Below are 12,615 nucleotides of genomic sequence, written 5' to 3'. Positions count from 1 at the left end.
GAGCCCGGTGTCAGTATTGCAGCTGCGGCTCTGTGGCCGGGCTTATATTCTGATGGCTCGTGGACGCGCGTGCAGGCCCGCTCTCGAAGCGACACAGCCTGGCCTCGTCCGTCGTGAGAGGTGCTAAATCATCACAACTGAGCCCGGTACGACCGGCCGGCTGAGCAGCGACTGCCTGTGAATCACCGTCCAAGGGGTCCTCGATGGGACACGGGACAAGCAGCGAGGCGGATGTACGAGTAGCGCTACGGCTGGAACGGGTCGGGTCGAGGGTTTCCGGGCCGTCTTGGCGCTGAGATAGAGGGACGGTCGGTCCGTCGGCCTGAGACGGTCGGCGGACGGAGACGGCCGAGCTGCGCCGATCGATAGCGCAGCTCTGGCCGAGCTGCCATTTGCCGAGCGGCCGGCCGGCTCTCAGTAAGCCCCTCCTCGCCGGCCGATATGTCAATAGGCGGGCTGCGCAGCTCGGCTGCCGGAGCTGCGGCGCCCGCGCCGGCGCCCGGCCGTCTGGACGCCGCCGTTGCGTGCTATCTTATCATGTGGAGGCTGCGTGAAGGATGGCGGTGAGCGGCCGCACGTGCCTACCGTGTTGGACATGAACGCCGCCGGCGCGGGAGGGCCGGACACCGGCACCGAGAGGGGCGCCGCTCTCCGAGCCGGGAGAGCCAGCCGGTCCGAGCACCGAACACCGAACACCACCTGGCCGGCCTTAGAATTCGGCAGCGCCCACAATTACAGGCCCGCACCCCGCGGCTCCCATATAAATCCAATCATATCCGGATAGGGTTAAACAAGAAAATAGCCGGTTCCGCCGGCGTTCCTTGGTTCAGAAGTGACATAAGTGTATGGCCGGTGCCGGCGCCCCGCCCCGTTTTAACAGTTGGTAATTTGGCCCCTTTGGGCGGCCACCGGCCCGTCGCCGGGCAGGGCCGTGTTATTGATGACAAGTGAGCGGGGTGCGCATTGTGCGCGCTGAATTCGGCCGGACGGATTATGGCCGCGGCCGCGGCGCCACTGATATCGGAGCCGTGTCGCCGCCCGGCGCGACGATGAGTGGCGCGTCGCGGCCGGCACGCCTCCGGAGACGAGCGCGGCGCAGTGCGGCATTCCTGGCGAGCGCCGCGTCATGCCGGCCGGGCGCGCCGTGTATCGAGGCTCGTAAAGCGGCCGGCGCGGACCTGTAATTACGGCCGGTGCGCGGACAACGGGCCGAGAGCAGCCGGAGGAGCCGGCGGCCGGCGCAGAGCGGCCATAGCGCGCGCCGGATTCCATTAGATGGTGGCCGGCGCGGCGGCCAGCTGCCCGGCCGGCAGTAATCACAGGGTGCGCGGTGACTCGGGGATGCTGCATTGTGGGCCGCTCTCCAGGTATGCTGCGGTGGCATTCCTCACCGTCCGCCGTCCGCCGATCGCCGCTTGATTGAGTAATGACCGGATCGCTGGATGACGCGCGTCTCGGCCGCCCCGCACAGTGATAACAATTATTATCCGCCGCCACAATGGCCGAATAAATTACGGAAGCGCCGGATAAATTATCGCCTCGAACGAGTGGCGATGAGCGGCGGTGATAGCGGAGGTGAGCGGCGGCCGGCGGAGACAGGCCGGCCTTAGACGGTCCGGCGCCACCCGTCCGTCCGCGACGCTCCGACGCCCACCGCCGACCAAAAAGTGTCCGCGCCCCACGGACGGGATCGGACGGCGATAGCGTCCCAACGAGTGGCCGGCCAAATTAAATAAGCGCCGCTCGTTCGACTTTTTGTCGCGCGTCGCAGCCGTTGGCAGACGTGATTAAGCGTTTTTGCGCCGGCGGCGGTGGGCAGAGGGCGCGATGGTAATGATCTCGACGCCCGCTCCGGGTCGCTGTCGTCCGTCGCCGGCGCGCAGATCGCGCGGTCCTCTCCGATACAAGATGGCGGCCGTGAGGCGGCCAGACGTTCATGGCGCGTCCATAGATCACGAGGCGGCGAGAGTCGGCGCGCCGGCGGCGGTGGTCTGCAGACGGGTCCGGCCCGGTCCGGAGCAGAGATGGACGGGCCGGCCGCTGCGCCCTTATCAGCGCGCCCCACAGCCGACGGCCCGAGAGATGTATGTGTCTCGGCCGAGATAGCGGCCCGAGACCAGTGTTCTCTGGAGCGCCGCGCCCGCTGTCCTATCGTGAACCATGTGAAATAGGGTGCCCGGCAGCCGGCACGGCGATATCGCCAGACAGAGATGCACGGCGCCCTCCAATGTGGCCGCCACAGATCAGCCAGCAATTCTGTGCCATTCGTTCTGGTGGTCTCGCCGCGAGAGGCACCGCGAAGCTCATTTTCAGCCAATTCCGCCGGGCCATTATTGTTGTTTATCCGGCATGAATATTTCTTTTTCCTCCCTCGCGCGCGGCGCTAGCCATTTCTTTCGGCGGACGTTTTTTGTCTGCGCCGTCCCAGCGGATGAGATCAAATTAATAATGCGCTGTGGTTTTTTATCGTAATTTACCGAGCAAGTGACGGCGCGGCGCGATCGGGCGTGGGCTCACCAGGGAGACGGTGTCGGAACGGCGGGGACCGGGCCGCGCCCGACAACAACAGCCCGCGCCGCCGCCGCCGCACTCGAGCCAGCCGCCGCGGAAAAATTCCATTTCGCAGCATCTTCCTCCAGGGAGATATTAATTTTATGCAAAATATGCGTCGAAAAAGATTGTCCCATTTACGCTGTGCGCTGTGGATGGAAAAAGCCAGGGGAGTGTGGTGGTTTTATTTAATGTTTGTGATTGGAAGTTTAAAATGCGTTTCATTGCTAAAAGAACTGATGGTAGCATTCATATTTGCATTCGGATTTTAAGTATGTGTATTCTCAACACTTGAAATACAGTAACGTAGTTGGTATTTCATTGCGAATTACGTCCATATGTGCTGTGGGTGCCGGCCGTGCGGCCATTTCGTGTCGCCGGCCCAAAATGTCGGCGCGGTGTGGCCATTCGCGCTGTGTGTTCGTGTTCGGCGGCCGTTGCACGGTGCTCACCCACTGTCCCTCTCCGCAGGTTCATCAACGCTCGGCGGCGCATCGTCCAGCCCATGATTGACCAATCAAATCGCGCCGGTAAGTCACGTGGCCCGCCGTCGCCTAGCGTCTAATTGCAAGTGCATGTAATGAGTGTGGCGTAATGAGTGGTCTGCATGCAACTCCAAACTATGGAAATTTATGCTAATGGCGCTGTGCCCGGTGCGGCGGGCCCCGGCCGGCCGGCCCGGCCGCGCACCTCTGCAGCCGAGTGCCGACTCCGTCTCGGTGCCGACACGGACTGCACGGGCCGCCGAACGGTGAGCGATCCTCCGGCCGGCCGATGGACGGCCCTGTTCGGCGGCGCCGTCTCTGTCGCCAAACGGGATGCGCCGGCCGGCCCGTGTTTATTTTATTGCTATCGGCTGTCTGACGGCGACAAGCCGCTTTGTTTGGCACCGGCCGGCGGCCCCAAAAAGCGTGACGTCACGGCGGCCAGCGCAATGGCGGCGGCCGGGCCCGTTAGCCCTGTGTTTGTCTGCGGGCCGCGCTGCAGACGCCGCTCCAAGAGGCGCGATTAATTTCGATTTGTCGCCGGCGGCCGGTGTCAGTCAGCTGCCAGAGCCGAGTCGGGCGGCGCACTATGTTTTAACTCGGGACCAAAACTGGCCAGGGCTCATAACTAAGAAACTATATGAGATACATACGTGTTTTTGGGCTCAAACGAAACGTTGGAGACTACGATCATTTTAAGTGCAAAATATGTCGGACCAGATGCTTATGTACTTGTTAATGACGTCACACGTGTCACGAAACATATACAAATATTGTCATGTTCTAGCTATGAATGCACGAACATTTAGGTATGTATAAATTTAGAATAACCGCGAGTCTTAGCAAGGCTCATCGACGAGGCAAGTCAAGTTTGAGGACATGACCTTGTTAATTAGCGTTGATGACCTCAGGTGACCTTGAATGCTCTTATAGTTATAAGACTTATTCATATAGGACCTACAATCTTTATATTTATTTCAAAAACATTTTAAACGTATGTTTTGATATCAACTTGATGTTAACCCGGTCTCCACTTTAGTAAGTCCAGAGTCTTGTATGTTTTACGTCACATGACGTCAGGGGCGGATCCAGCTTATCCGTTTGGAGAGGGCAAATGTTTCCGACCCATCCGGCGACCCCGACCCACCGCCGCGCCGGTGACTTAACAACGCTTCGCTACGCCTGCAAGCTGCATGTGTGCAGTTCAGGGAGTCCCATCTGTTATCAGCATACCGACCTAAATAGGTAATGAGCAGCGAGCGGTCAGCTCCATCCCTCAGAATGGTTGTGACGGAAAGACCTGCTTTTCGTCCAGATAGGCATCGACGCCGTATTATGTTTATCATCATCAAAAGCTTTGGGAGCGGAAAAGGATAGTCTTGCCCACACGACTCAGCTATGGGGAGGGCAAATACCCACTATGCCCTTCACTGGATCCGCCATTGCATGACGTGAAATGGTAGAATGTATCCCAAAACTTCTTACCAATTCCTATTGTATGGTGCGTTATGTAACATGCAACGTGCACGTAAAAGCACTTCATTGGGATCTAGATCCGGAATGTGTATTCCACATTCCGATGAATGTGGAATGATTAGTATGGCACCATACTAACTGACGCTTACTGCAGCAAATGGATACTTTTTCATAAAGGTGGACAGCACTAATGATACCATTCCACCTACGTCGAACGTATTAATACTGGCTGATGGTAACCCTGCCGATCATCGTGATCAGCGATGCGTGCTGTGGCCGGTCTCATACAGTCACTTTTCAGTTCGCAGTCCCATCGCAAACTGGGCACAATGAATATTTTATTGCGCTCCATCAGGTACTAAGATATGTTTATAAACTATCAAGCATGAAGCAAGCATGTGTAGCGACCATACAGCTCCAGAGCCCATCTATGAATTTCCTGCAATAGCCATGGAGTGGAAAGTTCCTGTTATAGACCTATAGGTACTATACATAATAGATTATACCGATAATGCTGTTGATATTTAAGAAATGTATATTTCATAGGAATGCTAGCAGTTTTTGAATGAACAACTGTCATTCACCGACATTGTGTTCCGGAGACCCTTTGCTTTCTTCTCGCGACACATAAAAATGCAACTGGCACGTGTCGTGGGGGGTCGTGCCGTCAGCTGATTACGCCCCAGGGTACGGCAAGTCGCACACAGGTCGGCGACCTTCCATTGGCCACCAACTCGTCACAATAGACGAGAGAATGAACGAGGAGTACTAGCATTTCCCTTAACGCACGCTAGAGCCCGTCCCATGGCTCAGCAGGAACAGACATGACTCATTCAAAAAAGTGTTCACCCCCAACACCGGCGCACTCAGGCGCAGCTGAAATTTTGAGGACACGTAGACAACTCCTTGACCTACAGTGTGGTGGTAGTCTGAGACCGTACACTAGCGTACAATTTTTTGTAGCTCTAAAAGAACATTGACATTTTTCAAAAAAGTGTGCCAATGTAAGGGCTGACGAAAATCATTAAATGTAACACCTATATGCATTATAATTATATAAATTATGACTCATTACAAAGCCAAAAGTTCGCGCTATCGTTTGGTACCCAAATTATATAGTTTTGTTAATCCAACGCTCGAAGATGTTGACGTGAAGCAAGGCGACTGTTTCTGCGTTTGTTCGCCGAAGTTTAGCTTTTGAGAGTTGTCTGACTTTGTTGTACATTTTCAACCTTTTTAAAAGTTAAGAGAATAAAAGCTTCCGTCGTTAAAGATGCTCTGATCATTTTTGAACACGATAGTGGCCAAATGAAAACGTTTAAAAATAGTCGATATTTCGCGTCCTGGCCAGTTTTTGGCCAGAGTTAAAACACGGCGGGGCACGGCCGGCCGGCCCCGATTGGCTTAGCTAAACGGTGCGCCGCCGCCGCCGCCGGCCGATCGGCCCAGAATGAAGCCAATTACAATAATGGCCGATTTCGGATTTGGCGACCGTCGCCGGGGCGGAATTTGACGCGCCGCCGGGGAGCCGGGCGGACTCGGCGGCGGCGGCCGGCATATGAATAAGTCATCGATGGCCGGGCCGCAGTCACAGCGAGCAGCGGCGTCACAGCGGCGTGACTGACACGGAGCGCCCGCTCTCAGCCGGCGGCGGTCCCTGGTGGCCCGGCGTGACCCGTGCTCTCCGCTCTGCCCGGCACCGCGCACACAGCGGGTCACTCGGCACCGCGCGGCGGTCCCACCGCCTCCCTCCCGAGACAGTCCCGAGCCCAGCGCCAGCCGCCTACCCTACCGTCACGCCGACCAATCCGTGACGCGTCACGGGCGCGGTGCGCGTCCCCAGCTCCATTTCCGTGCGTCGTTTGGATCGTGACGGCGTCCGGCCGCGCGTGACGGGGCTCGGTGTCGCGTCGTGGGCGGCGCGCAGACGCGCACAAAGACGCGACAATCGCGGCGCGGCCATGACGAGCGTGGCGCGGCCGGCCACAATGACGGCCGAGGAGGCGCGGCGTGTCACAGAGCGGCGCCGGCGGGCCGCTGCCTGGGGTGGCGCGGCGGCGCCGGGAGGGAGCGAGCCGCCGCGGGCCAGGCGCCGAGGTGCGAAGGACTGGAGCTAGGACCATGCCGGCGCGGGATCAGACAGGCCGTCACTCAGGTGCAATGGGATCTGAGGCCAGTTTTACCAACAGAAAATAGCCGCCTGCCGGAATTTTTCGCCTAAAGACCGCTTCACATACGGAGCGTAAACGTGCTGGGCACGTAAGCGGATAGGGCTTTACCCTTTACGGCACATAGTTGAAGCGGTCTTTAGGCAAAAAATTCCGGCAGGCGGCTATTTTTCTGTTGGTAAAACTGGCCTCAGAGCTAGAAAATATGATAAGTAAGTATTGGAAATGGGAGGAAAAGAAGAGTCTGGTTCGAACTGTTCAATGGAGGGATAGGGTAGCTCGAGATGTGACCGGTGGAAGGGGATACAAAGTGGGGACCCAGTATTGGATAGATATTGGCTTGAATCGTGGACGCACACGCTGAGCAGACGGTGGTAAAGGACCTGCACACTGTCCTCTGTCCAGTGCCCAGGCCCTGATTCAGGACTGGGGGGTAGTAGGTCCGGGGAGGGCCGGTGTCTGCCTCCAGCCCGCCCTGATGGGTACGCTCCGCGCTCCTTCGCTAGGGTACGGCTCCCTGTCTCCTGCCCAACACCGCACCCCTGGGCCGCCGCCGCTTCCGCGAACCCGGGCTGCGGAGAGGGCGCGTCTGATCCCGGTGCAGAGGGGCGTTTCGCCCGCGCACGGCTGCAGTTCCACCCTCCCCCCCCCCCTGCGGTGCAGTTCCAGCCCCCCCCCCGCGGTGCGTTACCCGGTACGGGACCCTCGCCATGCGGCACTCAAAGGGGTTCGGTGGCCGCCAGTCCTGGCCATTTGATCGGACTGTCTCTGTCGGTTCTTGGAGCGGGTCGGCTGTGTTCAAACGGGCGCAGGGTAGCTTCAGCTGTTATTCATGGAAGGGCGTCCGTCCATGCTGATCTGGAAGCACTTGTATGGGAGTGCCATATAGATCTATGATGTCGATTCTGCATGCCGTTGAAGGGCCTGTCGAATTGTGTTTCTGTGTGCTGGAGGGCCTAGCGAACGGTCAAAGAAATTGCTTACTCTATGTACAGGCCCGACATTTCGAGAACTCCTTTCCAAGCTGTTTCATTTGGCGAGTCTTTCATGTGTAACAGATGCCCTGCGGTCACTGTCATGTCTTGAGTGCTTATCTCGGGCAAAGAGTGTGTCACGGGTCCCCCGTTTATAGCTGCACCCTCGTGTTACCGCCCAGCGCCAACAGAGCCCCCTGCCTGACCTCCCCCGCCCCTGTTTGACCTCTGCACGCTGCCCGTGTCACCGCAGTGTTGGTGTCCCTCGGAGGAGCCCCTGTCTGACCTCTGCACGCTGCCCGTGTGACCGCAGTGTTGGTGTCCCTCGGAGCCCCTGCCTGACCCCCACCCGTGCCCGTGTGTCGGCAGTGGGCTTCCCGGGCCCGGCAGCGGCCTACTCGCCAGAGGCGGCCAGCATGGGCTACGTGATGGACACGCACCAGCAGATGCTGCACCGGACCGGCGACCCGTACCAGGACTACGCGGCGGCGGCCGCCTACCAGCAGCAGTACTACGGCCACCACCTGTAGCAGCCGCAGGTATATACAGCGACAGTACTACGGCCACCACCTGTAGCAGCCGCAGGTATATACAGCGACAGTACTACGGCCACCACCTGTAGCAGCCGCAGGTATATACAGCGACAGTACTGCGGCCACCACCTGTAGCAGCCGCAGGTATATACAGCGACAGTACTGCGGCCACCACCTGTAGCAGCCGCAGGTATATACAGCGACAGTACTGCGGCCACCACCTGTAGCAGCCGCAGGTATATACAGCGACAGTACTGCGGCCACCACCTGTAGCAGCCGCAGGTATATACAGCGGCAGTACTGCGGCCACCACCTGTAGTCCTGTAGCAGCCGCAGGTATATACAGCGACAGTACTGCGGCCACCACCTGTAGCAGCCGCAGGTATATACCTACAGTGACAGTACTGCGGCCACCACCCGTAGCAGCCGCAGGTATATACAGCGGCAGTACTGCGGCCACCACCTGTAGCAGCCGCAGGTACCTATATACAGCGACAGTACTGCGGCCACCACCCGTAGCAGCCGCAGGTATATACAGCGACAGTACTGCGGCCACCACCTGTAGCAGCCGCAGGTACCTATATACAGCGACAGTACTGCGGCCACCACCCGTAGCCGCCGCAGGTATATACAGCGACACTACTGCGCCCACCACCCGTAGCAGCCGCAGGTATATACAGCGACAGTACTGCGGCCACCACCTGTAGCAGCCGCAGGTATATACAGCGGCAGTACTGCGGCCACCACCTGTAGCAGCCGCAGGTATATACAGCGGCAGTACTACGGCCACCACCTGTAGCAGCCGCAGGTATATACAGCGACAGTACTGCGGCCACCACCTGTAGCAGCCGCAGGTATATACAGCGACAGTACTGCGGCCACCACCCGTAGCAGCCGCAGGTATATACAGCAGCAGTACTGCGGCCACCAACTGTAGCAGCCGCAGGTATATACAGCAGCAGTACTACGGCCACCACCTGTAGCAGCCGCAGGTATATACAGCGGCAGTACTGCGGCCACTACCTGTAGTCCTGTAGCAGCCGCAGGTATATACAGCGACAGTACTGCGGCCACCACCCGTAGCAGCCGCAGGTATATACAGCGGCAGTACTGCGGCCACCACCTGTAGCAGCCGCAGGTATATACACCGCGGCAGTACTGCGGCCACCACCTGTAGCAGCCGCAGGTATATACAGCAGCAGTACTGCGGCCACCACCCGTAGCAGCCGCAGGTATATACAGCGACAGTACTACGGCCACCACCTGTAGTCCTGTAGCAGCCGCAGGTATATATGTACAGCGACAGTACTGCGGCCACCGCCCGTAGCAGCCGCAGGTATACACAGCGGTAGTACTGCGGCCACCACCTGTAGCAGCCGCAGGTATATACAGGCAGCGACAGTACTGCGGCCACCACCACCCGTAGCAGCCGCAGGTGCCTGGTGCCTACTGCGGCGGCGGCCGGGTCAGCCGGGGCGGGTGGTGGGCCCAGTCCCGGCAGTCTCGACAAAACGCACTCTGGTGTAGCACCATGGATATTGGACAGGGACACGCGCTATTATCTGGCCGACATCTGAATGTGGTCCAAGGCTGATAAATGCGTGTTTAACTTACGCCTGTGTGGTTACATTGTGCGTGTTGATCAGGCATCCTGGATAGGATACTCTCAGGTTTTGTTCGCTAGGGAGAGGGACAATAGGATAATTGTTCTATTCTGTGTCAATGCAAGGCAACACACCACAGAACGCACCAAGGTCTGAGTCGGCGGAGCCTGAATCTGAGCATCCGTTCCCGAATCCATGACTTTATCGGCACCCTTCAGTCGTTTCCGATCGCACCTGAAACCGGACTCTGACCGGCCTCAAATCGGACCCGGGGCCTAACCTCACTCCGTCTCGGCTCGAATCTGGATCTGATTCGGACTTCAGATCTCAGACCTGACTAAACCCCGACATGGACCCAAGCCCTGATTCAGCTCCAGATCCAGACCTGGACCCGGACCTTCCCAGACCGACCTGGACTGTAACCGGCCCCGCTACCGGCATTTCGGCGAGCCATTATACAACTGTGATTTGCATTCGGTAATTACGCTGGCGCTGGCGCGGCGGTCCAGGCGTGCTCGAGGCCCGGCGCCGTGCAGTTTTAGGGCCGCCAGATTAGCGCCGAGTGCCCGGCCAAAACAGCCGGCCTTTTGCATTGGTAATCAGCGGCGCGCTCTGCGCGGTCCGGCTGCAGGGTGCGCCGCCGTACCAAAGGGCGCGGCGCTGCTGCACAAGCGCCAGGGATAGTACGGCGTCCAGCCCCGTAGCGCCGGTACCTTACCGTGGCGTCAGTAACCCCCGCCGCACCATTCCTTAATCACGGACCAGGCACCCTCTTCGCCCTCTGATCGTCCGGTCTCCCGAGAGAGGGCGCTCTCGCCCTGGTGCCGAAACCCTGGTACTAACAGTTGTGTACCTTTGCCGCCAGGTGGCCGCCCGGATCTCTGCAGCGGTGTCGCCGGACAGCTGTGTTTCGCCGCCTCATCGCTAGATGGTGCTGAGCGCGGCGCGCCGCCGTGGCGACCAACTGCTTCACTGTGTGTTCATCGGCCGCGTGGCTCGGTGGGCCGGCAATGGTGTGCACCGTGCTGATTGTGTGTGGTGGAGTGTGGGGCGGCAGCAATAGGCGGCGTTCGCGGCGCCCTCGGTGCGCCGCGCCGCCGCTCCTGTATGTTCAATGTGATGACGACTGTACATAATTTGTTACTGCGGACGGTAGCGCGCGGCTCGCTGCCAGCGGCCTCCGCCCGGCCGTGTGGCCCGTGTAGTGCTGATACCCTTATTTGTTGCTGCCGGCGGCGGCGGCGCCGCGTGCCGTCGCCAGTGGCCGGGAGCGTTTGTTTGGCGTGTGTGCCCCGCGCGGCAGTTGGGTTCCGGGCGCACGCCTCTGGGCAGGGGGTCCGTTTGACGTCACGCCGGACGCGCCCTGCGGCGCGTGGCCGGGGCGCCAGCGCCGCAGGTGCCTCCGTCCGCCGCGTACTGTATAATGGAAACAACAGGGTATATCATTGTGCGTTCGGGCATTTCTGTTCATGCGGGCACCCCACACACACACACATACACGCGGAAAGAGAGGGAGCGGGTGTGAGAGAGGGAGCGCCCGGTGCAGTGTGTCGGTTCTAGTGCGTAGTGTGTGCCCTCATATCGTGCCGTGGTGGCGGCCGGGCGCCGCCGCCGGCCCGCAGCCCGACTCCACTGGCTGGGTGGGCGCGTCTCGTAGCATATGATCAAAATCTCCCCGTCACCGCCTCTCCAGCGCTCCTCTCCGCCGCCGGCTACCCCAGCAGAGCGCTCCTCTCCGTTGCCGGAGCTACCCCAGCAGAGCGCTCCTCTCCGCCGACTTCTAACAACCCCCCAAATTGGAACAACAGCGCACGTGCGCGCGCGCAGAAATTCTACGCCTGTGACTCTGACTGTGCCACCTACGGCCGGCATTTTACTGCGACCGCGACCCGAGCACGTCTGCACCGGTTCGGCGGCGACTCTCAGATATTATTTCGACTATAGGAAGCCGTACAGAAGCGCCGTGGCGCTGTGACCTCTCGGTGACTCTCCGAATCGGACGAGCCGCATTGTGGCAATGTCATAATTCACGGTGCACTTGAGTACATTGTTAACGTATTCGGCGGCGTCCTCGCGTGATGTGCGTCAAGCTAGGCTTCGGTTTCAATAGTTCCTGCGTTTATACCGTTTCTGAAATGTGATTTATTTGCTAGCTAACATGTGGGCTTACGTTTGGGTTGCGACTGATGGAAGGCGCTGTGTGACTTTCTCCGTCGCCCAAGAGCCTGACGAATTCAGTGACGGAAATATCGCCCCCGGCGCGACCTGATCTTACGATTCATGTACAGCTTCATTGACAGTGGTATTTCATGTACAAAACTAGCGTCTGTACCGACCTGTTGTCTGGATTAGAATGCATTGTATATGGTTTTTGAATGAGAACATTACAGCTACTGAATTGTGTAAATGTACACTGGTGTTTTTAGTTGCGGAGGAATGGTCGGGCGAAGTGGTATTGTGCGTACAATACATACCTATTTTGCGATGTCAAGCTGGGGATGTAGGGCTATCAGCTTAGAAACTAGTATCACGGACACATACTTAGCATAGGACAACACACAGCATGTGGCACACCAAAGTCCTCAACCACATTGGCTTGGAGTGACATCCGTCCACTTTTCGTTGGCTGAAAGATCATTGAGAGCGTTTTTTTTTGGGGGGGGGGGGAATAGTTCACCTTCCCGAAATAAGTTTTTTTGCAATGGATTTATGATTTTTATGCTCAAAATGTTAAGGCACGCATTCCTCTGCACACTCTTTTCGGGACGAGAAATGGAATATCTTGGTCTATAGGGTGATTGTTGGGCCGTAAAAGCTTCTGATTT

General features: G+C 58.4%; 1 protein-coding gene across 6 annotated transcripts in view; it reads left to right on the top strand.

The window, feature by feature from the left end:
* Nucleotides 1–12,201, top strand: part of LOC122381200 (homeobox protein homothorax-like) — a 126,964-nt gene extending 114,763 nt beyond the window's left edge. For 2 of the 6 annotated variants that reach the window (XR_006256490.1, XR_006256488.1), the window contains 4 exons: nucleotides 3,022–3,080; nucleotides 8,023–8,192; nucleotides 10,656–11,161; nucleotides 11,194–12,201. Coding sequence is in view for 2 of the 6 variants with exons in the window: in XM_043365127.1 (XP_043221062.1) it covers nucleotides 3,022–3,080; nucleotides 8,023–8,183 (220 nt within the window). In the remaining 4 variants the exon portion in view is untranslated. Of the gene's footprint in view, nucleotides 1–3,021; nucleotides 3,081–8,022; nucleotides 8,193–10,655 lie in introns of all 6 variants that reach the window. The other 4 variants (XR_006256491.1, XR_006256489.1, XM_043365127.1 and 1 more) reach the window with 2 other exon arrangements.
* Nucleotides 12,202–12,615: the final 414 nt, after the last annotated feature.

The sequence above is a fragment of the Amphibalanus amphitrite genome, unplaced genomic scaffold, assembly GCF_019059575.1.
Source record: "Amphibalanus amphitrite isolate SeventyFive unplaced genomic scaffold, NRLGWU_Aamphi_draft 000010F_arrow, whole genome shotgun sequence".
NCBI classification, from domain to species: domain Eukaryota; kingdom Metazoa; phylum Arthropoda; class Thecostraca; order Balanomorpha; family Balanidae; genus Amphibalanus; species Amphibalanus amphitrite.
Note: the sequence above shows the minus strand (reverse complement) of the source record. Positions and strands in the feature narration are given on the sequence as shown.